Raw genomic sequence first — 27,904 nt, forward strand, 5'->3', positions numbered from 1 at the left:
CGTGTTTCCGGTGAAAACTATTGTAATAGTTCCCCCACGTGTTGACAGCCACTGCGATCACCATTTCATTTGTTGCATTCCAGACAAATATGGGTATCCAACAGAAATCTAAGGTTTGATGTTGCATTTTGTAAACTGTCCAACCGAATAATCAACATGTTTACTAATGACGCTTGTAGTTTTGCTTGGAAAATTGCTTATAAAGTAGGACTTTCTGACTGCGTCTGATTTTAACCACGTGTGTCTTCATCACTAACTTACATCAGTTCATGGAAAAAAACGGGGTATGCCGAGTAGGACTGTTATGCTCGTACAACGTTGAACTTTAGTGTGCTGGTCTGTTGTCTTTGCAGCTATCAAAGAGAAGATTGATATTGCATTCAATTGATTTTGATAATATCATTTTATACCGTCTAGCTTTCCCGTGCACGTACAGCTCCCGTTAAAATATATTTAAAGAGGTCTTAGTTCTCTTACTCTTAGTCTTAGTCTTGCACAGTATACGAGTGGTGTACCAAGGAAGAAGTTATTCAAGTTGTGTACATTTATGTGTGGATAAGCACACAAGGCTTTAGCAAATGGGCTCAGATGTACCCGCATGACAAGTAATAATTATGTCTTTTGTGGTAAATTTACTAAAAATGTAAGCTGACTGCTGTGTACAACTGCAATATGTTTTAACGGAGATAATTAATTTGTGAAAGAGAGACCATTCACTCAAGTCTGGGAGCGAACCTCTATGATTCTGAAGCACCTATTAATTTGAAGAAAAAAAGGTCATCAGCCATGATGTGTACACTACATTAAAAATTGAACTGGCATGAAAAGACATGTGCTGGAAGTATTTGATGCCCGACCAAGCTGATCAGTACTGCATTTGAGAGAGTGCTGGATTTTCTTCATCTTCAACGGGTATCAGTCACACAATTCTGAACCCCCCGCGGGTTAGGGGGAGTCCCATATTGGTTGGGACTAGAAAGAATTTACCCGATGCTATCCAGCATGTCGTAAGAGGCGACTAACGGTTCTGTTTCTTCTCTTCTTTTGTCTTATTTCTGCCTTACCAGTCCTTTCACCTATATTTCCTTCCAAGAAAACTCTCCCTACTATTCCCTGCAGTTTTCCAATTCTTTTCTTGTTGTCTTATTTCTACCTGACTGGATCCATCACCTTTATTTCACTTACCTATCCCATCTCCCCCCCCCCCCCCTCCCCCCCCCCCCCCCTTTCCCCTATCCCATCTCCCCCCTTTCCCTCGTCGCGATATAACCTTCGTGGTTGAAAACGACGTTAAACACCAAATAAAGAAAAACAATTCTGAAAAAAACATATTCAACATTTCCAATTCCAGGTTTTTTATTGAGCTTGTTCTTGAATTGTATTAGATTTGTTTGTTTGCTTAACGCCCAGCCGACCACGAAGGGCCATATCAGGGCGGTGCTGCTTTGACATATAACGTGCGCCACACACAAGACAGAAGTCGCAGCACAGGCTTCATGTCTCACCCAGTCACATTATTCTGACACCGGACCAACCAGTCCTAGCACTAACCCCATAATGCCAGACGCCAGGCAGAGCAGCCACTAGATTGCCAATTTTAAAGTCTTCGGTATGACCCGGCCGGGGTTCGAACCCACGACCTCCCGATCACGGGGCGGACGCCTTACCACTAGGCCAACCGTGCCTATTGTATTAGATAACTCATAAGTTTCAAATATAGTATTCCACTTATGTATATTTCCTAACCACTGCATCTCCTTTACTGAATGAAACTTTAGCGTTTTTGAGTCACTTGAGAAAAAGTGACTATGTAATCGGTCAGTGTTAGTCTGTCCGGCCGGCCGTCCGTCCGTAGACACCACCTTAACGTTGGACTTTTCTCGGAAACTATCAAAGCGATCGGGCTCATATTTTGTTTAGTCGTGACCTCCAATGACCTCTACACTTTAACGATGGTTTCGTTGACCTTTGACCTTTTTCAAGGTCACAGGTCAGCGTCAAAGGAAAAATTAGACATTTTATATCTTTGACAAAGTTCATCGGATGTGATTGAAACTTTGTAGGATTATTCTTTACATCAAAGTATTTACATCTGTAGCCTTTTACGAACGTTATCAGAAAAACAAGGGAGATAACTAGCCTTTTCTGTTCGGCAACACACAACTTAACGTTGGGCTTTTCTCGGAAACTATAAAAGTGACCGGGCTCAAATTTTATGTGAACGTGACTCATTGTGTTGTGAATAGCAATTTCTTCCTGTCCATCTGATGCCTCATATAATATTCAGAACTGCGAAAGTGACTCGATCGAGCGTTTGCTCTTCTTGTTAAAAAGTGGAGAGCGCTTTCGAAATACAGAGCATAAGAGACTTTTGCAAGCAAAGATTTCAGGTTTTGATTCTGATAGTTTGCTTCACCAGCATGCCAATGACAAATGATGACATGCAGAAATAATTCTTGCATTGAATTTGAAATGAGTCAATTGATCTGCCTTTCTGTTTGAGAAAACTATCTGCACAATGTCCAAAAAATGTGTGAAGACGGTCCTGAGAATAGTGTATAAGTTATAACTATAACTGAATCTCTTTTTTTCAGACTCCTCAGCCACAGCGCGGCCCAAAGGCTTTGGGAAACAAGACACCACAGAGCGCACCTGGTCCTGCGAAGAACAAAAAGGGACCTAGTGAGGTCAGTTGACATGGACACGCTTAATACTTTTTGTGAAGAAGCTATGAATTTTAGACAGATTTAGCATGCATAAGTTTTCATATCAGTCTATAGTTTTTGCCTGTTACTTAGTGTCAGTGTCACATAAAAATTGTTTGGCAGATTTACAAGATTTTTGTAACTGGGTGAAATAGTCGGGTTTTTGACTCACATGCGAAGCAAAAGTGAGTCTATGTACTCACCCGAGTCGGCCGGCCGGCCGTCCGGAAAACTTTAACGTTGAATATTTCTTGGACACTATTCAGTCTATCAGTACCAAATTTGGCAAGATGGTGTATGATGACAAGGCCCCAAAAAACATACATAGCAACTTGACCTTGCTTCAAGGTCAAGGTCGCAGGGGCCATAAATGTTGTCTAAAAAACAGCTATTTTTCACATTTTTCACATTTTCTCTGAAGGTTTTGAGATTCAATACCTCACCTATATATGATATATAGGGCAAAGTAAGCCCCATCTTTTGATACCAGTTTGGTTTACCTTGCTTCAAGGTCAAGGTCACAGGAGCTCTTCAAAGTTGGATTGTATACATATTTTGAAGTGACCTTGACCCTGAACTATGGAAGATAACTGTTTCAAACTTAAAAATTATGTGGGGCACATGTTATGCTTTCATCATGAGACACATTTGGTCACATAAGGTCAAGGTCACTTTGACCCTTATGAAATGTGACCAAAATAAGGTAGTGAACCACTAAAAGTGACCATATCTCATGGTAGAAAGAGCCAATAAGCACCATTGTTCTTCCTATGTCTTGAATTAACAGCTTTGTGTTGCATGACCTTGGATGACCTTGGGTCAAGGTCACATGTATGTTGGTAGGAAAAATGTGTAAAGCAGTTATTCGTGTATGATGTCATTGCTAGGTTTAGTTATTTGACCTTGACCCTGAAGGTCAAGGTCATGTCAAGGTCAAGCATGTGAGTCGTATGGGCTTTGCCCTTCTTGTTTTACATTTTTCTTGTCTAACTTCTTGTCTGCCACAGTCTGGCAAATATTAGACAGTGAAAAAGATCTTATATCTGAGGGGTGATTCCTAGCATATGGGAGAATACTTGGATGGAATCAGGTTTTGACTTGGAGTGAAGATGTTCCAAAGCCCAAGACTTTGTAGTTTGTAAATTTATGAAAGACATACCATCATTTAGGAGTTCTTTATAAGGCTCAACGTTACCAAAAAAAGATGGACACACTGCTGCGTACTACAAGTGCTAAATGCAAGGCATGCTTTCAATACAGATCCTTTAGGCAGTGATTTTGCTACAGGTTAATGTGATTGAACAGCAGTAAGATATAATCACCCATTGCAAACCCAATTTGATTCTAAAGTTCAATTGTGTTTTCCTGTTATGTGAAATTAAGACTTCAAAGTAAGTCTTAGCATCGTCTTGAAATGTGTCCCAAGGCACACATATTTGTGACATAACATTTGATGTGTACATTAGTTTAAGACATGTTACGTGTATTTATTTAGTAAATTGTGCATACTGTTTGAATTTTAGGTGTCCATGAAGGCAGTCACAGGGAAACTTTTCACAAATGGACAGGTATAGGAGATGTTTGCTTGTGTAAAGAATTGTTTGAGGAAGATATGGTTTAGTTATGACATGAGTGGTCTTTTTCACATATATATGTAGGACTAGATGATTACCCGCTTCGCCGGAAAGAAGTAGAGCCGAATACCAGGCTGCGCCTGGGACCCGGGTGTACGCCGGCTTTGCCGGCGCACGAAGGAAAGGAGATAAACGCGCAAAACACTGGAGACCTTCTAAAAATAGTAACGTGCAGTGACCTTCTAAAAATAGTAACGTAGTAACGGGAATATGGATTGACGCCACACGGAGGAAGGGAGATAATCGCGTCTGAAAACACTGGAGAAGATAAGGAAGAGTTACTGGAAGTGGATCCCGACAAAAACACACAAAAAATCGGTTCAGCGCGCACAGCGCTGCGCGTTGAGAGCACGTGTTGAAATATCTCATCGATGAGGTTGTGTCCGGGGTGTAGCTGAATACGGTGTCCAAATTTGAAAAAGATCCACCGAGAACTTTGGCCGTGCATCGCGAACAGACAGACAGACACTAGTCGTATATATATATACTAGAATGAATACCCGCTTCGCCGGGTAGCCGGCTTCGCCGGGAAGAAGTACTTAGAGCCGTACGCCGGCTTCGCCGGGTCCGAACTATGGACCCGCCAAGCTTAGGTCCCTCCCAGATTCGTGGAATGGGAACAGCACGAAAATGATTCAGTGGCCATAATGCCATTCCTGACCATATCGAGTCCCATCCTTGTCGACGAATGTAACCGTGTTAATCTCCTTTGGAGGCGAACTCCACTCAAACAGGACTGAGCAAGTTATGGCTTATCAAAGGAAGGCCAGTACATAAAATTACACAAAAGCCGCCAGACCACATCACAAACAGAACTGAAGAATGCACAGGTGTTGCTTACATAGAGACACACACACTTACACACACACACACACACACACAGAGAAGCCGTATCTATAGAGAGATAGATGACAGTGTATTTTTCGCGTGGCTATAAATTGATTCGACCTTTGCACTTTTACAGTGAGGATAATTTACGGGTCCAATTTACGTTCTGTACACTGCGTTGACCTTCTAAAAATAGGTAACAGTAACAGAACGCCGGGAATATCCGAAGACGCTCAGCGCAGTGGACAGCGCAGTGTAGTAACTTACAACTGAACGGGAAAGCCACACGAAGGAAGGGAGATAAACGCCAAACACTGGAGAAGATAAGGAAGAGTTACTTATAATGGTGAAATGAACACAAAAACGAAAATGCGTTCAGCGCTGCGCGCTGAGAGCACGTGTTGAAATATCTCATCGATGATATTGTGTCCGGGGTGTAGCTGAATACGGTGTCCAAATTTGAAAAAGATCCACCGAGAACTTTGGCGTTGTGATGTGGTGTAGCGGCTATGGTGTGTCGGTATGGGGGCCCGGGTAAGCTGAGGTGGAACCAAAATAGCTGAGGTGGAACCAAAATCGGTTCCGCGCTGCGCGCTGAGAGCACGTGTTGAAATATCGACCAGGTTGTGTCGTGTCCCGGGTCTACCTGAATATGCCCACCAAATTTGAAGCAGATCCATCGAGAACTTTGGCCGTGCATCGCGCACAGATACACAGACAGATACACAGACACACAGACAGACAGACACTAGTCGTATATATATATAGATAAAAGGCATAACGCAGCGTAAACACTGTCCATTTCAGAATGTGTACCGTATCGAAAGACTACCTAACACTGCATTTAGATTTGAGTTATAGAACTTTAAAAACGCTAATTCTGAGGTATCCCTTGTGCTGGGTGTTAACTGTTCAACCCCAAAGCTCCCTCAAGGGTGCAAGTTTAAAGACGGATATCAAAAGCGGTTGAAGAAGACACCTAGTGAAAAATCCCAGTCTCTAAACACCACTCCAACACTGCCGTTTCAAATTTGAATAACAGAGCACTCAAACACTTATTTTAAGATATTCCTGGTGTGTGGTGACATAATACAACTCCGAACGCTAATGGAATGGTCTGTTGAACTTTAAGAAAGGCAGATATGACAGCCATTTCATTTCTCAACAATTATGGGTGTGGTTTTGTTTTAAATTTAAGATTAACCCGAACAGAGAGCTCCGTAAAGGCTTTGCCTGGTTTTTGTTCAGCAGGGATTGCCAAATCTCAAAATTTTAACTTGCCAGCCGGGCGAGTAACTTCAAGGAAGTCACTAGCCCGGCAGACATTTTGCTGGCCCGGTACATACCACAGTTGATCTGCAGTGTTTATATGGCTTTAAAACTCTAAAGTACAAACGAAAGGGTCTCATTTGACCAGAATTTTCATTGGTCAGCCGGGCGAGTTGCCGTTGTGGTTTCTACTAGCCCGGCGGATTTTTTACTCCCTCCTGGCACCCGGGCGGACGATTTGGCCATCCCTGTTTAGTTTTGTGTTTGTCCCATAACACAATTTCAACAATTACAGTTGATTTAATCAATGTTTTTGTTTTTTTCTTCAGGGTACTCCTGGAAAAGGAAAAGGTAAGATCATTTGTTTTGCAAAACTTGGTAAGGATAAGTAATACATCTAGATTGTGAACTCGTTGTTTTATCTCACTCTGTGTGTGTGTGTGTGTTCTTGCCTCTGTGTGTGTGTTTGAGAGAGATAGAGTGGGGTTCAATGATGACTCTTTGTTTGATTATGATTTATTACATGTATGATTAGAAAAAAAGCACAGGTTTGAGATTATTATTTTTTATAAGTACAGCAGACTTCCACTAACTCGCGGTCTTTGGGGTCCAAAGATTTTTGATCCCGATATATCTGATTCGTGATGCAGTTTGGGGTCCAATTAAAGGGAAGAAACCGCGTTCTCTTCTGAGTCAGAGAAAAACGCGTTTTTTTTCCCTTGTTGGTCACAAAAAGCCTGTGAGCGTCACGTTGGCGTGTATGTGCGCACGCCTGGCATGTGGTTGTGCTACAATGTTCATGTCAGACATGGGAATTGTCCTCCGAAAGGCAAATTTCCGGTGAAATGTTTTTTTGTTCCGCCGAAAAAGTGTCCGCCGAAAAAATAAATGGGAGAGGCAAAAATGGTTCTGAAAACTGAATTTAATGGCAAATTTGGAGCTCAGATGACACCAAATTGCACAATTTGGGTTCTTTGGAGAAAAACAATTCCGGGGGGGGCATACCCCCGGACCCCCCTAGTAAGGCTAAGCACTTCGCGTTGTCGACTTTGATATTACAGTGTACTTACAAATTTTCAGCCGTTTTTACTTTATTCAATTCCCATGCCTGTCATGTGTATGTGTTACTGCGTTTCTCGCAAGTGTGATGTTTCTGTTGGCAACTAAGTTCTCAAAAGATTAACTGCGATGATACGTTTTCTTTTATCAGCAGATGACGATTTCTTTTCTTTTTTCTCCGACTCATACGTCGTCACAAACTTACTAGTTAATCAGACGCAGACAGACACAGACGTACACTGTACGCGTATAGCGACTCACTGCTGCACACACACACATTAACTGACAATGAACAGAACGCAAGCCATGGTGAATTACCACATTATTTTATTTCGTTTGGAAACGCGCACTTGTTACTTTATCAACACGCACGCACGTTTTGTTTTGCTTTGTGTGAGTCTGAGTTGACACGCATTTTGTCTTTGGCAGAAAGCATGTAGATTTCTTCTTTGATTGTTTGCTTTTTCTACAACCTGCTATAACGCAAGAAGCTGAAGCACTTCATGGCGCCTGAAGAAAATCCGGGGCGTCTAGCTGAGATCGCGATTAGCGGAACTCGAGTGTTAAATTGCATGCCTGACTAGATTGCAGAAGACTGAAGCGCAGAGTGTTCAACTGCACGCCTGACTGGCCATACTGACTGGTCAGACACTTAACCTCTATAGGCACGTGGCCAATTTGACGATACCAATCGTGGCATGAAAGTTCTTGACTGAGTGGGGCACGTGCGCGTGAAAGTTTGTTTTTCTTTTGTTGGCAGGTCTTGATCAACCCGTAATGTACACAACCTGAAAACACACACACGCGTAGAACACTATTTGGAGAGACTGGGGGAGAGAAAGACAGACTGATAAGATGAAATGACAATTTACTGCATGATGAAAGGCCATCGGACCCAGGGAGAGATAGCGTGGTTATGAAGGCCATCGGACCCAGGGAGAGATAGCGTGGTTATGATAGAACATTTTTTCATGATCTGTACTATTTTTTGGCCTTTACGTGACTAATTTTGTAAAAAATAAATTAAAATTTTTTTTTTAAAGGTCAGTCCTGTTTTTTTCGGGGTCCAAGAGGTCTCCGCGATATAGCCGATTTAGTGGACCGCGAGTTAGTGGAAGTCTGCGGTATTGTTAGTGCTGAATTTAACTCTTAGTTTAGGCTTCTTCGTATGTCTACAGGAACACCCAAGCCTGGTGACAAGCGCAAATTGGACACTAGCCTGCAGACCCAGACACCCGGCAAAGGCAACAAGAAACCACAGACACCGGTTGCCGCTGTAGCAAAAGGAAAAGCCACACCACAGCTGGCTAAAGCACAAACGCCACAGGGAAAGAAGACGCCACAGGGAAAGAAGACGCCACAGGGAAAGAAGACGCCACAAGCGAAAACACCGGTTTCAGCTGGCAAAGGAGGAAAAAAGACCCCTCAGAAGCCAGTTGATGACGAGGATGATGATGAGGATGATGATGATGACTTTGAAGACTTGGACATGGACAGTGAAGATGATGATGATGAAAGCCTAGAAGAGGACATGGATGATGACGATGAAGAAAATGGAGGTAATGTAAACGTACTTGTGCAGCGGTATACATAAAATAATTCCTATTGTTTCTGTATCCATTCTAAATCTCCTGCTCCACCACCCACAGTATTAATGGAGAAAAATCAGTGGTTACACATGGATATGGCTGTGTCTTAAGATTTACTCAATATACTTTCCAGGCTTTTTTTTTTCAGGTGGTAATTTATAAACATAGATTTTAAAATCTGCCTTAGTATTAGTTTCTTTTGTGTTGGTTTCTCATAGAAGAACAAGCAGACATTAAATTCAACGTTCCAGAAATTTAACCGTTCTTTGTTTTGATTGTTTTGGAAGCTTTTACGGCACATGTGACTAGTCCCTCATGCGCGTGTGCTTTTCAAAATCTGTGTCATGGGGCATCCCAAACCTTTTTGGATATGTTTTTGTTTTTGTTCTTATGCAGCATTCCTCTTTTCACATGTGTTTGTCTGAATTTTGGCTTTTCCTGGGGAATAATGTTGTATTGATTTTTGTGGTAGGCTTGACATTATTTGAAGTTGTGTTGCTGTTATGTGACCCTCATGTTGTCCAACATAATAATTTCTGTTTCACATTTTGTAGAACCATCACCAAAGAAGGCTGCACTTCCGAAAAAAGTTGCCATGGCAGCCAAGATGCAGCAGGCTGATGACGACGACGACGACAGTGAAGATGATGATGAAGATGACGACGATGGTAAAGATGATGACGATGAAGAAGATGATGAAGGTATGGACAAAGAGCAGAAAACTGAGGCATGCAGAAATAAAGACGCACATGGGTTATATGTAAACTGGGGTAATTTGATGACTGCTGTGCTACAGCAATGTCCAGTCACTGGCAGTGTATTTTGAGAGATTTTGTTTGTTTGTTTGCTTAACGCCCAGCCGACCACGAAGGGCCATATCAGGGCGGTGCTGCTTTGACATATAACGTGCGCCACACACAAGACACAAGTCGCAGCACAGGCTTCATGTCTCACCCAGTCACATTATTCTGACACCGGACCAACCAGTCCTAGCACTAACCCCATAATGCCAGACGCCAGGCGGAGCAGCCACTAGATTGCCAATTTTAAAGTCTTAGGTATGACCCGGCCGGGGTTCGAACCCACGACCTCCCGATCACGGGGCGGACGCCTTACCACTAGGCCAACCGTGCCGGTCCATTTTGAGAGATGTCTGCAATTATTGCTGTCTGGAGAAAACAGCATGAACAGGCCATTTATTTTTGTATGTGGTGAAGCAAACTTTGGCAGTACTTGTTACAAAAATGTGTGTGTATGCATGCAAAGTCATGCTTTTTATGTTTTATTCAAGTCGACATTCCTTTGATACCCCCCGCTGGTTAGGGGGAAGAATTTACCCGATGCTCCCCAGCATGTCGTAAGAGGCGACTAACACCCCCCCCCCCCCCCCCCCCCCCCCCGCGGGTTATGGGGAGTCCCATATTGGTTGGGACGAGAAAGAATTTACCCGATGCTACCCAGCATGTCGTAAGAGGCGACTAACGGTTCTGTTTCTCCTTTTACCCTTGTTAAGTGTTTCTTGTATAGAATATAGTCAATGTTGTAAAGATTTTAGTCAAGCAGTATGTAAGAAATGTTAAGTCCTTTGTACTGGAAACTTGCATTCTCCCAGTAAGGTGATATATTGTACTACGTTGCAAGCCCCTGGAGCAATTTTTTGATAAGGACTGGGTGGCCGAGTGGTAACGCACTTGCGCTCGGAAGCGAGAGGTTGCGAGTTCGACCCTGGGTCAGGGCGTTAGCAATTTTCTCCCCCCTTTCCTAACCTAGGTGGTGGGTTCAAGTGCTAGTCTTTCGGATGAGACGAAAAACCGAGGTCCCTTCGTGTACACTACATTGGGGTGTGCACGTTAAAGATCCCAAGATTGACAAAAGGGTCTTTCCTGGCAAAATTGTATAGGCATAGATAAAAATGTCCACCAAAATACCCGTGTGACTTGGAATAATAAGGCCGTGAAAAGTAGGATATGCGCCGAAATGGCTGCGATCTGCTGGCCGATGTGAATGCGTGATGTATTGTGTAAAAAAATTCCATCTCACACGGCATAAATAAATCCCTGCGCCTTGAATATGTGCTCGATATAAATTGCATAAAATAAAAAAATAAAAAAATAAAACAAATAAATCCCTGCGCTTAGAACTGTACCCATGGAATACGCGCGATATAAGCCTCATATTGATTGATTGATTGATGTGTTTGTCTGAATTTTGGCTTTTCCTGGGGAATAATGTTGTATTGATTTTTGTGGTAGGCTTGACATTATTTGAAGTTGTGTTGCTGTTCTGTGACCCTCATGTTGTCCAACATAATAATTTCTGTTTCACATTTTGTAGAACCATCACCAAAGAAGGCTGCACTTCCGAAAAAAGTTGCCATGGCAGCCAAGATGCAGCAGGCTGATGACGACGACGACGACAGTGAAGATGATGATGAAGATGACGATGAAGATGAAGATGATGATGAAGGTATGCCTTACAAGTCCTTTCACCTATATTTCCTTCCAAGAAAACTCTCTCTACTATTCCCTGCAGTTTTCCAATTCTTTTCTTGTTGTCTTATTTCTACCTGACTGGATCCATCACCTTTATTTCACTTACCAAAAGTCTTCTTTTCCACATCCTTATTTCTCTGCACCCCGCATGTCGTATGAGGCGACTAACGGATTCTGTTTCTCCTTTTACCCTTGTTGAGTGGTTCTTGTATAGAATATAGTCAATGTTTGTAAAGATTTTAGTCAAGCAGTATGTAAGAAATGTTTAGTCCTTTGTACTGGAAACTTGCGTTCTCCCAGTAAGGTCATATATTGATTATTGTACTACGTTGCAAGCCCCTGGAGCAATTTTTTTGATTACTGCTTTTGTGAACAAGAAACACTTAACAAGTGGCTCTATCCCATCTCCCCCCTTTCCCCTATCCCATCTCCCCCCTTTCCCTCGTCGCGATATAACCTTCGTGGTTGAAAACGACGTTAAACACCAAATAAAGAAAGAAAGATCAACACCTGCACCAGAAGGAATGGCATAACAAGAAATAGGCAAGGTAGCTAAACAAAACAAATTGTACTGGATAGATCATTGATTTAACTTTCTCCTCAAGTGTAAAAGTTGCTAAATTGTGCCTAAATTTTCCTCTATTATTTAATGTGTATCTTACATTTTTTGTCAGGTTGAGAAAATAAAGAAAAGAAATCTTTGAACTGATAGGTGTGGTAGATAGAGAGTGCCTTAGACGGCATAGACAATTTGAATGAAATCACACAGGAATGAATGTTTTGTTTGGGGCGGGGATGTAGCTCAGTCGGTAGCGCGCTGGATTTGTATCCAGTTGGCCTCTGTCAGCGTGAGTTCATCCCCACGTTCGGCGAGAGATTTATTTCTCAGTGTCAACTTTGTGTGCAGACTCTCCTCGGTGTCCGAACACCCCCGTGTGTACACGCAAGCACAAGACCAAGTGCGCATGAAAAAGATCCTGTAATCCATGTCAGAGTTTGGTGGGTTATAGAAACACGAAAATACCCAGCATGCTTCCTCCGAAAACGGCGTAGGGCTGCCTAAATGGCGGGGTAAAAAACGGTCAAACACGTAAAATTCCACTCGTGCAAAAAACACGAGTGTACGTGGGAGTTTCAGCCCACAAATGCAGAAGAAGACGAATGTTTTGTTTGGGGCATGAAAATGTAATTCTTCTTTTGCTAAGATAAATTATCATGGTTCTAGTTCTTCACTTCCGTGTTGATCCTATTTCAGATGCAATCCTGAAAAACATACAGTCCTTAAGAAAAGAGGCCACCAAGCCTGTGCAGAAGCAAGCAGCAACCCCCAAGCAGAACGACAAAGCTCAGAAACAGCAGAAACAGAAGCAGCCCAAGTCACAAGCCAAGACACAACCAGAACAGAAAGCTCAATCAACGGTTGTTCCAGGTGGGTACATATATAATGATAATAAATAGCTTTTCTGCACTGCAAGTCCCAATTTGAAATCAAAGAAACCTACAAGTCGTGGAATCAAACACAGCGGGCTATCTTAACTAGCACAATCATGGTCATACCAGCTTTATTCTAAATGCTGCTCTCAGCGTTTTTCTCTGTGCTTTTTTTGAAGGCATGTCATTTTCTTCCTGTCCTCTAATTTTTTGGCTCACGTAAGTGTAGCCTATGCGATCGTAACTTTGTCTGTCTGTGCGTGTGTGCGTGTGTGTGTATGTCTGTGGTAGAAACTTTAACATTTCCGAGTCTATGTGTGAGTGGTTATCCAAGACTATGGATAAAGCTCGCATAAGATTACGTCACGGTCAAAAGTGTTTGACGTCAATTAATGCATCATGACGGCATGCCTCCCTGTAGTCTTTCTCTCTCGCGTGGTGTGTGTGGTCTCGGTCAGTGTTATTTTGAGCGGGCCGAGACTATTTGGCAGTCGTGTCCCTGTAAGTAGGCTACATGCAGACACAGACAGATCTAGATCTAGTGTCTCTCTTTCTTGCACAGTCGTCACCTAAGCTTACTGTGTGTGTGGGTGTGTATGTGTGACGGAGTGATTGAGTTTGTGTTACTGTTTGTCTATTTCTTACGTGAGCCTTGAAGGCTTCGCCTCTTGTTTATTTGGATTTTACATGGAAAGAATGAAAGTATGTTCAAAAGACAACATACACACACATGCTCAGGCGGTGACATTGGCTGAAGTCCATGCACTGTTTTTCGTGAGCACGCTCCAAGCTTTCACCTTGTACCCACTTGATAAGGCCTAAAAAAAAATAGGTGTGGTTACGGTAACCCGACCTACCCTATTTTTAGGGGCCGATCCTATAACTTTTTATTACATTTGTCAAAACAAAAAAAACCAACAAAAAAAACGAGTGCAAAAAACGCAATGAAAGCGAAAGCGCCCGAGTCGCACACCCATTTCCCTGTCAAGTAGGTTTAATTTGTACACATTAGAAAAAAAAGTTTAAAAAAAAAAAAGTGATTGCCTACCTACCTACCCTATTTTTTTTTGGCTATGTTACCGTAACCACACCTATTTTTTTTTGGCCTAACAGAGACATATATAACAGAGAAAACAATAGATATGGTCAGATTGCGCCATTTTGGGTGTAAAGTTTTGATTTTGGGCGACACCCACATACATACATACTCCCGCCCGCCCCTGAATTTGAAGAATTTTTGCTTTTCTTCAGTTAGTGCTGCATCATTTTGTTTGTAAACGTCAAAGTTACGCTTTATCTTTTACTATTAATTTGCCATAGAATTGTATGTGCATGTGCTTTTACAGATGGAAGCTATTGTATTTTTCTCTTTTATATTGCAGATACCAGTGGTGATGCAAAACGAAAAGGTAGGTTTTGATAAGACTTTATGGTGCAACTTGTGCACAAAGTGATCTTGTTTTTGCTGTTGATACATTTACATGTATAGAATGTCTTTGTAGCTGTAGACAACAAGAATTAAATGCAAATGAATGTGAAGTAAATGGTTAACACAAACAAACAAACAAATGTCTTAAAAGGAGGGAGTCGTCAATGGAGGTTAATTTATATGGCATTCCTTTTGTCAAATATTTATTTGGATACTTTTTCATGTTTTTTTCATTAGTTTTAGCTAAACAATCATTATTTAGAAGCTCATGTGCTAAATAAGTAATTGTTTATAAACAATGTAAAACAATTCTAAATAATTTTTTGTTTCCGTAAACCATTCATTATTTACCTAAACAATTCATTGTTTACGTAAATAATTCATTGTTTACGTAAATAATGATTTATTTTGCAACATTGCTGATTGTTTACAAACAATGTAAAATACGTCTAAATAATATATTGTTTACGTAAACAATATATTATTTAGACTTATATTACATTGTTTATAAACAATCAGCAATGTTGCTAAATAAATCATTATTTACGTAAACAATGAATTATTTACGTAAACAATGAATTGTTTAGCCAACACATTTTCCATTATTTAGGGGTTTCTAGGATTCGCTTCTGAACTAAGTTTTATGTCTTTCAGTGATTACTATAATTGAATACAAGGTCTTGGAGATACCTTGTATTGAATTATAGTATATACACAAAGAAAAAAAATGAAGCTTAGAAGTCAATTCTTGATTCCCCTAAATAATGAAAACTGCTTTCCCTAAACAATGAATTGTTTAGGGAAAGCAGTTTTCATTATTTAGCGAATCTGCTAAATAATGCATTATATAGGTAAACAATGATTTATTTAGCAACTGCTCACTTTATCCACCCCAAAAATATTATTTTGTGAAATAAGTGATTATTTGTGTAAACAATACATTATTTACGTAAACAATGAATTATTTACGTAAACAATGAATTATTTACGTAAACAATGAATTGTTTAGGTAAACAATGAATGGTTTACGTAAAAAAAAAATTATTTAGAATTTTTTTTACATTGTTTATAAACAATTACTTATTTAGCACATGAGCTTCTAAATAATGATTATTTAGCTAAAACTGGTGAAAAAAACATGAAAAAGTATCCAAATAATTATTTGACAAACGGAATGCCATAAATTTACAGAGATTATGATCAACAAATCCAAAACAAGTCAATGCCTTGAAAAGGGGGAAGTTTTACATTCGGGGGTCTAAAAGCTGGCAGGGGTCGTATTGTAATACAGAAAAGTGGTGACACCTGCTTAATTTTGAGTATAGTTTAATGTTTTGTTGTGTTGTTGCAGAGGATAGAGACAGGTGCACTCTGTTCGTGAAAAATCTTCCCCCTGTCATCAGCGTAGCAGAAATCAAAGCGCTGTCGAAGGATATCAAGGAAGTGCGGCTACGCATCACAGTCAGAGCTAAGAACCGACAGAAGAAGAAGCTTTGGTGAGGTTTTTGTTGTTTCATCTTTTGTTTGGAATATATCACGCTTCTGTGAAAATCAAAGTTCGAAAAACTGGCATCTTCTTATCAGACATTTTCTTCTGTAGTGAGCCGTTCCGTAGAGTCAGTTTTTTTGCAGTTTTTGTTTTTTTCTTCTCTTGTTCTGTGGGAGTGAAATCATGATTGTCATGAGTGTACCTCTCCAGATGTAGTAAAAATATAATACAATGCAGACAGTACAACTACAGGATTTCTGTTGTCTTTGTGTATAAGCTGGGTTTTTTTTTCTTCTTCAAGTTCAGGGATGTTGTTACAAATTCACACCTATAGGACAAATGTTCTGAGCTCTTCAGCATCAATAGGACATTTGACCGCTTTCAGAAATTTCAATAGGACATCGTAATTTTGTGAAAAACACTGTCCATGGACTAGCTGGCTCCAAATGCATGTGCACTCACACACACATGCTTCAACACACACATATATATACATGTAGTATTTTCACCGACCATTTTTGCATACATTGTTTTATTAATTTCGTTTCAAATAGGACACACACAAAAAGAAACAAACAACTAACAAGCAACAAAAACGTTCAGCACTCTTTTTTTGATTGTCTCACAAACTGCAAGATTTGACTAGAAAATGAAATACTGAGAGGAAAAAAGAAGTCCGTTTCAACACAGATTTGACAAAGCAGTATGGTGTCTTTGCTGTCAAGGTCTTACCAACTAAACAGGGTCGGCCATGAATACTTCAAAGACCGTTTCTGCGAATTTCCTGCTGTGCCGACACCACGTCCTGTACAAATGACAACACTTCTCTTTTGGTAGTTGTGTCAGTTTCAGCGGCGACACTGTCATTGGCACTGTCATTTTCAAGAATGACGCTCGGCGTGTTTTCACCTGTTTTTGACCCAAACGTAGCACAGGATGCCGTTGAAAGACAAAGGTGTTCAGCTTTTGTCGATCTTTGGGGGTCTAAGTTTTATTTCAGTGTCATGGTTCAATGCGCTTCTTCAAAATGTCTCGAACTAAAACCAAAAGCAGACGTAAGATTTGTAATCAGTTGGAGTTGTCTCCCGTACTCCTAACTTTAGTGTGCTGCCCAAACGGCTCATGTCACAAACAGTTCAAAATTCCCGAAAAAGCAAGATCCGCACTGCACAACTTCAGTGCACCCGTACGCGAGAGTGCTCGGTCGCGTTTTTAAAATGTGTGTCTTGAAAGGAAAATAATTATCGCACTATCCGAAGGAATGGAGTTGTTATCGGACAATGACAGCTCTCAGTTCAAAACGATAGGAAATCTGACCGCCATGTGGCTATGTTAATCGGACATTTGAGTCTTTTAATCGGTCTGTCCGATGTCCGACGCCTAACGACATCCCTGCAAGTTGGTCAAGGGATGTCATGTTGGCTGCAACCAGTTATTCGTCTATTTTTCAGAAAGATTTAGAAGGACAAGGTTTAGTAAGAGTGGCCATGCTTCTTAATTTGTTTTTTTGTTGGGTGAGGCTTACTCAACAAACTATTTCGTTTCCTAGCGCATACACAGGCTAGTTGTGGAACCCTGTTATTGCATTGTCAGACATAAGGGTATAAAGTGTTTATTATGTGTTCCATAAGTATTCTAGTTCGTCTTTTATAAATTGGCATTAAAATCATCATTTTTGACTCACATGCGAAGCAAAAGTGAGTCTATGTACTCACCCGAGTCGTCCGTCCGTCCGTCCGTCCGTCCGTCCGGAAAACTTTAACGTTGGATATTTCTTGGACACTATTCAGTCTATCAGTACCAAATTTGGCAAGATGGTGTATGATGACAAGGCCCCAAAAAACATACATAGCATCTTGACCTTGCTTCAAGGTCAAGGTCGCAGGGGCCATAAATGTTGCCTAAAAAACAGCTATTTTTCACATTTTTCCCATTTTCTCTGAAGTTTTTGAGATTCAATACCTCACCTATATATGATATATAGGGCAAAGTAAGCCCCATCTTTTGATATCAGTTTGGTTTACCTTGCTTCAAGGTCAAGGTCACAGGAGCTCTTCAAAGTTGGATTGTATACATATTTTGAAGTGACCTTGACCCTGAACTATGGAAGATAACTGTTTCAAACTTAAAAATTATGTGGGGCACATGTTATGCTTTCATCATGAGACACATTTGGTCACATATGATCAAGGTCAAGGTCACTTTGACCCTTATGAAATGTGACCAAAATAAGGTAGTGAACCACTAAAAGTGACCATATCTCATGGTAGAAAGAGCCAATAAGCACCATTGTACTTCCTATGTCTTGAATTAACAGCTTTGTGTTGCATGACCTTGGATGACCTTGACCTTGGGTCAAGGTCACATGTATTTTGGTAGGAAAAATGTGTAAAGCATGTGAGTCGTATGGGCTTTGCCCTTCTTGTTCTTTCTTTTCAAGAACTTTGCTTTACATATTTTTGCAGCTTTGCGTACGTAGAGTTTGCATCGGAGGCACAGGCAGATAAGAACTACAAGGTACTGCAGGGGGCCAAGGTCAAGGAAAGCGAACTGGTTGTGGACTTCGTGGGAGACAAGAGCAGCTACGCCCCGAAAAAGACAGAATCAGGTAAGAACAAACAAAAAGAAGAAGAAAAAGAAGCTTTGGTGAGGTTTTTGTTATTTTTTAGTTCGCAAGAACAAATATTAACTTAAGTGAAGTGAGGAGAAGTGCATTGTACAGGAAGGTTTCTGCATCATATTGGGACTTGGATCAGGAGATGAAGCGTTTGTGTTTGCCTGTGTCTCTGCAATGTGTTTTTAACTGGCTGTATGAAATTTCTTGTTCTGATATGTTTCTGTCCAGCACATATGAAACTTATTGAACATAGGTAAATGCAGTGGTTGTTCAGCATACCCAAGCTTAACACATGTTGGGCCACTAAGTACAGAGAAGGTGACTGTGTCCTCCAAATGGGAAGATAGGTGGAGTGATTCTTCTTAAACACCAAGATAGCCTGCAGTCTTTTATGGCAATCTTAAACCACTATTCTTGGCATGTCTTGCCTGAAAGTGGCAGGATGTGAATACATCAGTGGGAAATTAACGTGGTCCGTCTTCGGAGGTTGGGATTTTGTGTTCCCTTTCTCCTCCTTAATGGCCGCAACACTGTCCACTTTAGTGAAGTTGAAAGTACAAAACGGGACATACACAGGCTGATTTGGGATGCCGGTTCTTGCATTTTCAGCCATAATATGGGTGTACAGAATTCAATGTGTTATTGCCATATTCCCATATTTTGTGAACATGACCACAGATCCATCCAGGATTTAAACAGCTTCCCTTCCAGTTATAAACACACCATGAATCAACAGCCTTCAAGTGGAGGTGGGAGTGTTACAGTTAATTAGTTTTAATCATTTCCAGTAGTGGAAAGGCGATTGGCCCAACATAGTCTTTTCATCAACCTTATCCCAGAAGTAAATAGGGTGTTGCTATAGTCACTTTGGGTAACATTTTATTTAACAACCAAACCTTTTTCTTTTTTCTGTTTTTGTTTTGTCAGAGGCAGACGGTGACTTTACTTAAGGCACACATGCAATGGTTTACCTGGAATTTGGATACAGGACATGTAAGGATAATACTGTGCCTGAACTGCCCACTATTCTTGGCATGTCCTGCCTGAATGTGGCAGGATGTGAATACATCAGTGGGAAATTAATGTGGTCTGTCTTCGGAGGTTGGGATTGTGTGTTCCCTTTCTCCTCCTTTATGTCCGCAACACTGTCCACTTTAGTGCAATTAATTTTATTAAAGGTACAGTTGGTTAATTTTAATCATTTCCAGGAGTGAGAAGACTGGTTTACCTGGAATTTGGATAAAGGACATCTAAGGATAATACTATGCCTGAACTGCCCACTATTCTTGGCATGTCCTGCCTGAAAGTGGCAGGATGTGAATACATCAGTGGGAAATTAATGTGGTCCGTCTTCGGAGGTTGGGATTTTGTGTTCCCTTTCTCCTCCTTAATGGCCGCAACACTGTCCACTTTAGTGCAATTAATTTTATTAAAGGTACAGTTGGTTAATTTTAATCATTTCCAGGAGTGAGAAGACTGGTTTACCTGGAATTTGGATAAAGGACATCTAAGGATAATACTATGCCTGAACTGCCCACTATTCTTGGCATGTCCTGCCTGAAAGTGGCAGGATGTGAATACATCAGTGGGAAATTAATGTGGTCTGTCTTCGGAGGTTGGGATTGTGTGTTCCCTTTCTCCTCCTTTATGTCCGCAACACTGTCCACTTTAGTGCAATTAAAGGTACAGTTGGTTAATTTTAATCATTTCCAGGAGTGGAAAGACAATAGACAATTTCCGGCAATAACTCTGGATTTTCAAGCGATGTGGAATAGGAGAGACAAACAATAACACGTGGTCGCCCAGTGAAGACAACAATCGCAGCAAATAACTGACTCCATGGTGTATGTTATGCCGTGCTCGCTCGATATGACCCCATTTATTTCAAAAATATACACAGTGTATATTTGTTGAGGCAATGATCGCTTGCCCCGAGTGATAACCGACAACGTGTTTTGCCTGAGGTCATGCGAGATTTGCTTGGGAGTTTTGGAAACGCACATGCTTAGTGATCACTGCAGATCATCGCCAGTGAATCGTGACTCCGATTGCACAGATTTTCTAAAGAAAAAGGTATATCGAGTTGACACTGCATAGTGGGCGGGGATGTAGCTCAGTCGGTAGCGCGCTGGATTTGTATCCAGTTGGCCGCTGTCAGCGTGAGTTCGTCCCCACGTTCGGCGAGAGATTTATTTCTCAGAGTCAACTTTGTGTGCAGACTCTCCTCGGTGTCTGAACACCCCCGTGTGTACACGCAAGCACAAGACCAAGTGCGCATGAAAAAGATCCTGTAATCCATGTCAGAGTTCGGTGGGTTATAGAAACACGAAAATACCCAGCATGCTTCCTCCGAAAGCGGCGTATGGCTGCCTAAATGGCGGGGTAAAAACGGTCATACACGTAAAAGCCGTGGGAGTTTCAGCCCATGAACTAACATACAAAAAGACACTGCATACTATACACATCGGAGTCAGTTATTCGTTGCAATCATGGTTTTAACTTTTCGACCACGTGTTATTGTTTGTTTGTTTGTCACCTCTTCAACCACTCTTAGAAATCCTGACGTGTTATTTTCAAACTTTGTCTGTTAGCCCCACATTCTCTTTGCATCAACATTATCCCAGAAGTAACTAGGGTGTTGCTGTGGTCAACGTGGGTAACATTTGTTGATTTCATTTCACAACCAAACCTTCTTTTCTTTCTTTTTTGTCAGAGGAGGACAGAGACTTTAATGGTTTATTTGGAATTTGGATAAAGGACATTTAAGGATAATGTATGTACTGTGCCTGAACTGCCCACTATTCTTGGCATGTCCTGCCTGAAAGTGGCAGGATGTGAATACATCAGTGGGAAATTAACGTGGTCTGTCTTCGGAGGTTGGGATTTTGTGTTCCCTTTCTCCTCCTTGATGTCCACAACACTGTCCACTTTAGGCACAACAAAAAAAATAGTGTGTTTACGGTATCCCGACCGACCCTATTTTTTCGCGCGACCCTAGACTTTTTTGGCATTTGGGGGAAGAAAAAAAATAAAGTCTTTGTTTTTTATCAAAATAACTTAAAAAATATGTTTTTTTGGAAGGGAAAAGAAAAATTTTCCCGACCTACCGACCCAATTTTTTTGGCCTATGTTACCGTTAACAGACTATTTTTGGGGGGGCCTTAGTGCAATGGATGATTATATTTTTAAAAGAAAATGATATCATATTTAGCGCATGCTGCAAAGCATACCCAGCATAGTTGGTTGTTGATCGCAGGATAAAGCTGATCGGAAGCGTAGAACATGCTCCGGATGTTGTGAAAAGCTTGGCCAAGGTAGACCGCTACCAGACCGCTGAAAATCCTGACAGATTTATTTCCAGAAAACGTCTATTATGGGAAGCGTATACACTGGCTGGTTTGGGAACCCTTACAAAATTGTCCACTTTTCTTGGCATTTCCTGCCTGATAGTGGCTGGATGTGAATACAACGGTGGGATAATAACGTGGTCTGTCTTCGGAGACTGAAATGTTGCGTTCTCTTTCTCCTCCTTAATGGCCGCTACAGGAAATAACTCAGTTCACATATAACTGTCTTTGGATGGTAAGATTTACTGGGCCTGTGCATCCTACATGTCGCACTTTGTAAAATGAGCTGTGAAAGATGATTTTTTGCGCTTGAACAAGTTTTAGCTGTTTATCAATATCATAGGTGTTTGCAGGTTTGTGCAGAACTATGCTAAGATACTTTGGATGCTTGTTTTCATCACATGCAGCCAACTCAGCTTCTTCCTTGTTCACTGGAATCCTTCTTTTACCACCTTCAAAATTCGTAGAAAATCTGGTCGTAAAAAGAAGGGAGTCTTAGAAAGGAGGTAACATTACAGTTGTTATGAGCAAAAATTGTGAAATTGCCTGGTCTTAACCTTCACCGTGCTTTCTGGGTTGTGGACAAACCAGAGCCTCACAACAGTGTCTGTCCCTCTAAAACTACTGGGAGTTTTTGATCAAGACTTCATGTAATCCTCTAACACTTACTGACCCTGTCTTTTTTCTTATTCTTTCTCTTTAGTGGACCCTGACCCCTTGCGACTGTACATCACGGGATTTGGTTCGGACATCAAGGAGGCTGACCTGTACAAACTGTTCCCCAAGGCGCAAGAAATCGTTGTGCCGAAAAGGAAGAAAGACAACACACCCACTGGGTAAGCTTGACAGAGGAGTGGTTCAAGAATGATACAGTGCAATTCCCCCTTCAGATGTCTGAGAAAATCTCTTCTTAAAAAGGAGGGAGTCATAGATAGAGTGGGGGTAAATTTACAATCGTGATGAACATAACATCTGGAAAAGAAAGGGTTTAAATGGGAGGCTGTAAAAAGGGGGTTCATCTGTAGCGCGGAAGACAGAGAAAATAGAAGTTTTCAAATTAAGGTCTTGTTACAGTAATACATTTCTTGGTTGTCATATGTAGATGATATTAAATTATCCCTGTCTGGATTTTCACTAAAACATTTTTTGTTGTTGCCAGGTTTGCAGTACGACAGTTGTAGTTTTTTAAGGTGTTTTGATTTGTTCCCCTCTCGTTATCAGGTATGCCTTTGCCTCTTTCGCCACACCTGAACAGTGCAAATCTGCCCACGACAAGGGTCAAGGAGCTAAGGTGCATGCCCATTCCCTGATTGTTCTGTACGCCAAAAAACGCAGCACTGACCAGAAAAAGAAAGACCAGAAACTGACTGAGAAGAGCAAAGACGGTGAGAGACATCATTTTATTTTTTATTTTTTTCATTCATTCATTTAGTTTTTGTTTTTTTAATTTCATTTGTTTTTTTCTATTTTTTTTATTTGTGATTCTTTTAGTCTCTATGTCATTTAGTCATGCTATCATTACTTTATTTTGTTTTCTTTCTTTTATTTTGTTTTGTGTGTTTAATATTTTATCTCTTCTCTTTTACGACATAAACAAATATCTAACAATGGAATAGATTTATATGAACTTTGACGGGCGCAGTTGCCTAGTGGATAAGACACTGGCGAAAGGTCGTGGGTTGGTATCACGGCAGCGCCTGGTGGGTTAAGGGTGGACATTTTTCCAATCTCCTAGGTCAACTTATGTGCCTTTTGCCCCTTCGTGTGTACATGCAAACACAAGACCACGTTCGCATGGAAAAGATCCTGTAGTCCTGTAGTTCGGTTTGTTAAAAAACAAAAAACAATACCAAGCCTGCATCTAAAAGCAGTGTATGGCTACCTTAATGGCGGGGTAAAAACGGTCATACTCGTAAAAACCCGCGAGTGTACACGGGAGTTTCAGCCGATGAAGAAGAAGAACTGGTAGTTAGTTCACTGCTCTTAGCAAAATGAAACTATCATATTTTTAAATCATTCTGTTGGTAACAAAATAACAGCATTTATACAGTTATGTCCTACATGAATAAGTGATTCACCTTCCTCCGAAAACGGCGTATGGCTGCCTAAATGGCGGGGTAAAAAACAGTCATACACATAAAATTCCACTCGTGCAAAAAACACGAGTGTACGTGGGAGTTTCAGCCCACGAACGCAGAAGAAGAAGAAGATTGATTCACCTATTTCTTGTCTTCCTTTTCACCTTTGCCTTTATATTGTGAGTCTTTTTCTTCTTTTTTATTTTTTATTTTTATTTTTTTTAGGGATTGAAGAAACAGTAGATTGTTTTCATGCTTTTTGCAATATTTCTCATTCAGGAAAAGCTGGGTCTTCTGCAAAGAAAGCCAAATTAGAAGTCAAAAAGAAGACAGAGGACGAAGAAGATGATGATGATGATGAAGAGGTAAGCACTATTAAAATTTGATCACTGAAAGTTTTTGAGTCACTTGAGAAAAAGTGACTCTATGTAATCGGTCAGTGTTAGTCTGTCCGGCCGGCCGGCCGGCCGGCCGTCCGTCCGTAGACACCACCTTAACGTTGGACTTTTCTCGGAAACTATCAAAGCGATCCGGCTCATATTTTGTTTAGTCGTGACCTCCAATGACCTCTACACTTTAACGATGGTTTCGTTGACCTTTGACCTTTTTCAAGGTCACAGGTCAGCGTCAAAGGAAAAATTACACATTTTATATCTTTGACAAAGTTCATCGGATGTGATTGAAACTTTGTAGGATTATTCTTTACATCAAAGTATTTACATCTGTAGCCTTTTACGAACGTTATCAGAAAAACAAGGGAGATAACTAGCCTTTTCTGTTCGGCAACACACAACTTAACGTTGGGCTTTTCTCGGAAACTATAAAAGTGACCGGGCTCAAATTTTATGTGAACGTGACTCCCAGTGACCTCTACACTTTGACGTCTGCTTTGGTGACCTTTGACCTTTTTCAAGGTCACAGGTATGTCTTGAAGGAAAAAAATTGAAATATCATATCTCTGAAACTATTCATCGGATTTGATTCAAACTTTATAGGATTATTCTTTACATCAAATTATTTACATCTGTATTGTGTTGTGAATAGCAATTTCTTCCTGTCCATCTGATGCCTCATATAATATTCAGAACTGCGAAAGTGACTCGATCGAGCGTTTGCTCTTCTTGTTAAGAGATGGCAAGGGTATGTCAAGTTTACATCCCTGCTGCAGCCCGAATTTACTACTGTTGGACTTGCCCACAGGATTGTACCTGCCAGTTAATATCAACTAGATACCTTGTTCCTAACATTTTTCTGACCAAAACTAAATGCCAGCGATAATTTCTGCAACAAATTGTGGACTCTGATTTTCAAAAGAAAAGTGTATCATATTGTGCCCAGGCTGCATAACAAATGCATCAGAGTAAGTTGTTCATCATGATCGCAGGATAAAGCCCATCGAAAGTGTAGAACATACTCTGGATGTTGTGAAAAGCTTGTCCGAGGTAAAGGGGCTCTTATTCTTCCAAACCGCTGAAAAAAATTCCTGAAAAGAGTCATTTTCAAAAATCGTCTATAGTGAAACCCCCTTTTAAAACCTCCAAACATCTGTGATAATCGGGTCTTAAAATGGGGGTGATTTTACAGAGGTTATGAATAGAAAGTCTAGTGATCGACAAGAAGAAGAAGAAGAATACCCCCCGCGGGTTAGGGGGAAGAATTTACCCGATGCTCCCCAGCATGTCGTAAGAGGCGACTAACGGATTTTGTTTCTCCTTTTACCCTTGTTTCTTGTATAGAATATAGTCAATGTTTGTAAAGATTTTAGTCAAGCAGTATGTAAGAAATGTTAAGTCCTTTGTACTGGAAACTTGCATTCTCCCAGTAAGGTAATATATTGTAATACGTTGCAAGCCCCAGGAGCAAATTTTTGATTAGTGCTTTTGTGAACAAGAAACAATTGACAAGTGGCTCTATCCCATCTCCCCCCCTTTCCCCGTCGCGATATAACCTTCGTGGTTGAAAACGACGTTAAACACCAAAGAAAGAAAGAAGCAAACACAAAATCTCAACCTCAAAGATTGACCACGTTAATTTCCCACTGATGATTATGCTAGGTCAGGCAAAATTTTCCGCGAAAAAGGGTTCAGATGGGAGAAAACTCGGCAGTATCTAAGCATACACTTTTTTCTTTGAGATTGTAATCTTTCATGATGTCAACATGTCAGTTTTCACCACAATCATTTTCATTTTCATAACAGGACGATGATGATGAGGAAGATGATGACGAAGACGACGACGATGAAGATGACGACGACGACAATGATGACGACGACGATGATGATGACGACGATGATGATGAAGATTAATCTGTCTGATCCTGTACAACCTTTTGAAATGCTTTTGTTTGAAAGACAAAGGAGTCAATATGAAATATTATGTGTTCAACCATCACGATCAGCATACAAAGCTGAGACAGAAAATGACTTTTACAGAGACTAGAAGGACTGAGCGAGATGAATGAATGGTGACATTTCTGTTTCCTTCTGTACGCTTGTGGGGGTCTCGCTGCTAGCATTTGTAGTTAAAGCTGGAAGATGGGCTGCCTCGGTATGCTCACCTCACCTCACAAGTGAGAGACAAGATGTACTTGTACAAATTTGCATTGTATTACTTGCATGGCCATTTATTGATCATGTAGCTGAGAATATGAATGTTTTTCGAAAATTGTCCTGCAGCAGTAACTTAAACTGCAAATGTTGTGACACGCAGATACTGAATGAATTCGGGCCTGCTGAATTGCATCCATGCAAAATGGGTTGTAGATTTGTTTCATATCTACATGTATCATTGTTCAAAGTTATGGTCCCCATGAAGGGCATTACTTTTTCATTGACTATTAAATTGGATGATTTAAAAAATCAATTTATTATGTTTTAAATCTTGTACTTGGCTTTCTGTTTCGTGTTCATATGTTTTTTATTTATTTTTATTTATTTTTTAATGTTTCCAGTTCTTTGTTTTACCTGATTTTCTTATTCTACTGTTTATGAGTAAGACATTATATAAGTAAACTTTTTATGAGTTCTGTCAATTGTTTTTTTTTATTAAATGTACAATGAAAATCTCTTTCATTGAGTAACTTGGCTTCAAATTTATTCTGTCGGCCATTGAGGTTTTAAACTGGGAAGTCATAGAGATGAGGACCCCAGTATTACACGGTGTGTAGGTTACGACATAACATGTTCTCTTTTAAAAAATAATTGGTTTTATGTCTTGTGCTGAACATGTCATCGTCTCATAACATGTTCTCTTTTAAAAAATAATTGGTTTTATGTCTTGTGCTGAACATGTCATCGTCTCTTTTCACATGATAGGTGTCCTGGAATGCTTTTCTTGTAATGCCAATAAACATAAGCAAGAAATACACTGTGTGTGTGTGGTGACAAAGAAAAGATGGAATGACAAAGCAAGAAATATACTGTGTGTGGTGACAAAGAAAAGATGGAAATAAAGCAAGAAATACACTGTGGTGACAAAGAAAAGATGGAAATGACAAAGCAAGAAATACACTGTGTGTGTAGTGACATAGAAAAGATGGAAATAAAGCAAGAAATACACTGTGTGGTGACAAAGAAAAGATGGAAATAACAAAGCAAGAAATGCACTGTGTACCGGCACGGTTGGCCTAGTGGTAAGGCGTCCGCCCCGTGATCGGGAGGTCGTGGGTTCGAACCCCAGCCGGGTCACCTCAGACTTTAAAATTGGCAATCTAGTGGCTGCTCCGCCTGGCGTCTGGCATTATGGGGTTAGTGCTAGGACTGGTTGGTCCGGTGTCAAAATAATGTGACTGGGTGAGACATGACGCCTGTGCTGCGACTTATGTCTTGTGTGTGGCGCACGTTATATGTCAAAGCAGCACCGCCCTGATATGGCCCTTCGTGGTCGGCTGGGCGTTAAGCAAACAAACAAACAAAAAAATGCACTGTGTGAGTGTAGT

At 40.7% G+C, this 27,904-nt stretch overlaps 1 protein-coding gene across 3 annotated transcripts; it reads left to right on the plus strand.

Annotated features, from left to right (window-relative positions):
• On the plus strand, window positions 1-27,331 carry LOC138958490 (nucleolin-like). 3 transcript variants are annotated; one of them, XM_070329661.1, is made up of 15 exons: window positions 1-113; window positions 2,595-2,687; window positions 4,229-4,273; window positions 6,766-6,787; window positions 8,674-9,054; window positions 9,639-9,785; window positions 11,419-11,550; window positions 12,832-13,005; window positions 14,390-14,416; window positions 15,788-15,932; window positions 18,391-18,533; window positions 22,593-22,725; window positions 23,111-23,274; window positions 24,247-24,332; window positions 26,166-27,331. In XM_070329661.1, the coding sequence occupies exons 1-15, from the start codon at window positions 90-92 to the stop codon at window positions 26,271-26,273; spliced, it is 1,824 nt and encodes a 607-aa protein (XP_070185762.1). In that variant the 5' UTR covers window positions 1-89; the 3' UTR covers window positions 26,274-27,331. The 3 variants fall into 3 exon arrangements, with proteins under 3 accessions (XP_070185762.1, XP_070185764.1, XP_070185763.1); XM_070329663.1 differs by lacking the exon at window positions 11,419-11,550; XM_070329662.1 differs by lacking the exon at window positions 4,229-4,273.
• Window positions 27,332-27,904: the final 573 nt, after the last annotated feature.

This window comes from Littorina saxatilis, linkage group LG2 (genome assembly GCF_037325665.1).
Source record: "Littorina saxatilis isolate snail1 linkage group LG2, US_GU_Lsax_2.0, whole genome shotgun sequence".
Lineage (NCBI taxonomy): Eukaryota > Metazoa > Mollusca > Gastropoda > Littorinimorpha > Littorinidae > Littorina > Littorina saxatilis.

Coding starts and splice junctions, on each gene's coding strand:
- LOC138958490 (XM_070329661.1), top strand. CDS start 90: ATGGGTATCCAACAGAAATCTAAG. Junction 4,274..6,765: donor AACTTTTCACAAATGGACAG/GTATAGGAGATG, acceptor TTTTTTCTTCAG/GGTACTCCTGGAAAAGGAAA. Junction 14,417..15,787: donor TGGTGATGCAAAACGAAAAG/GTAGGTTTTGAT, acceptor GTGTTGTTGCAG/AGGATAGAGACAGGTGCACT.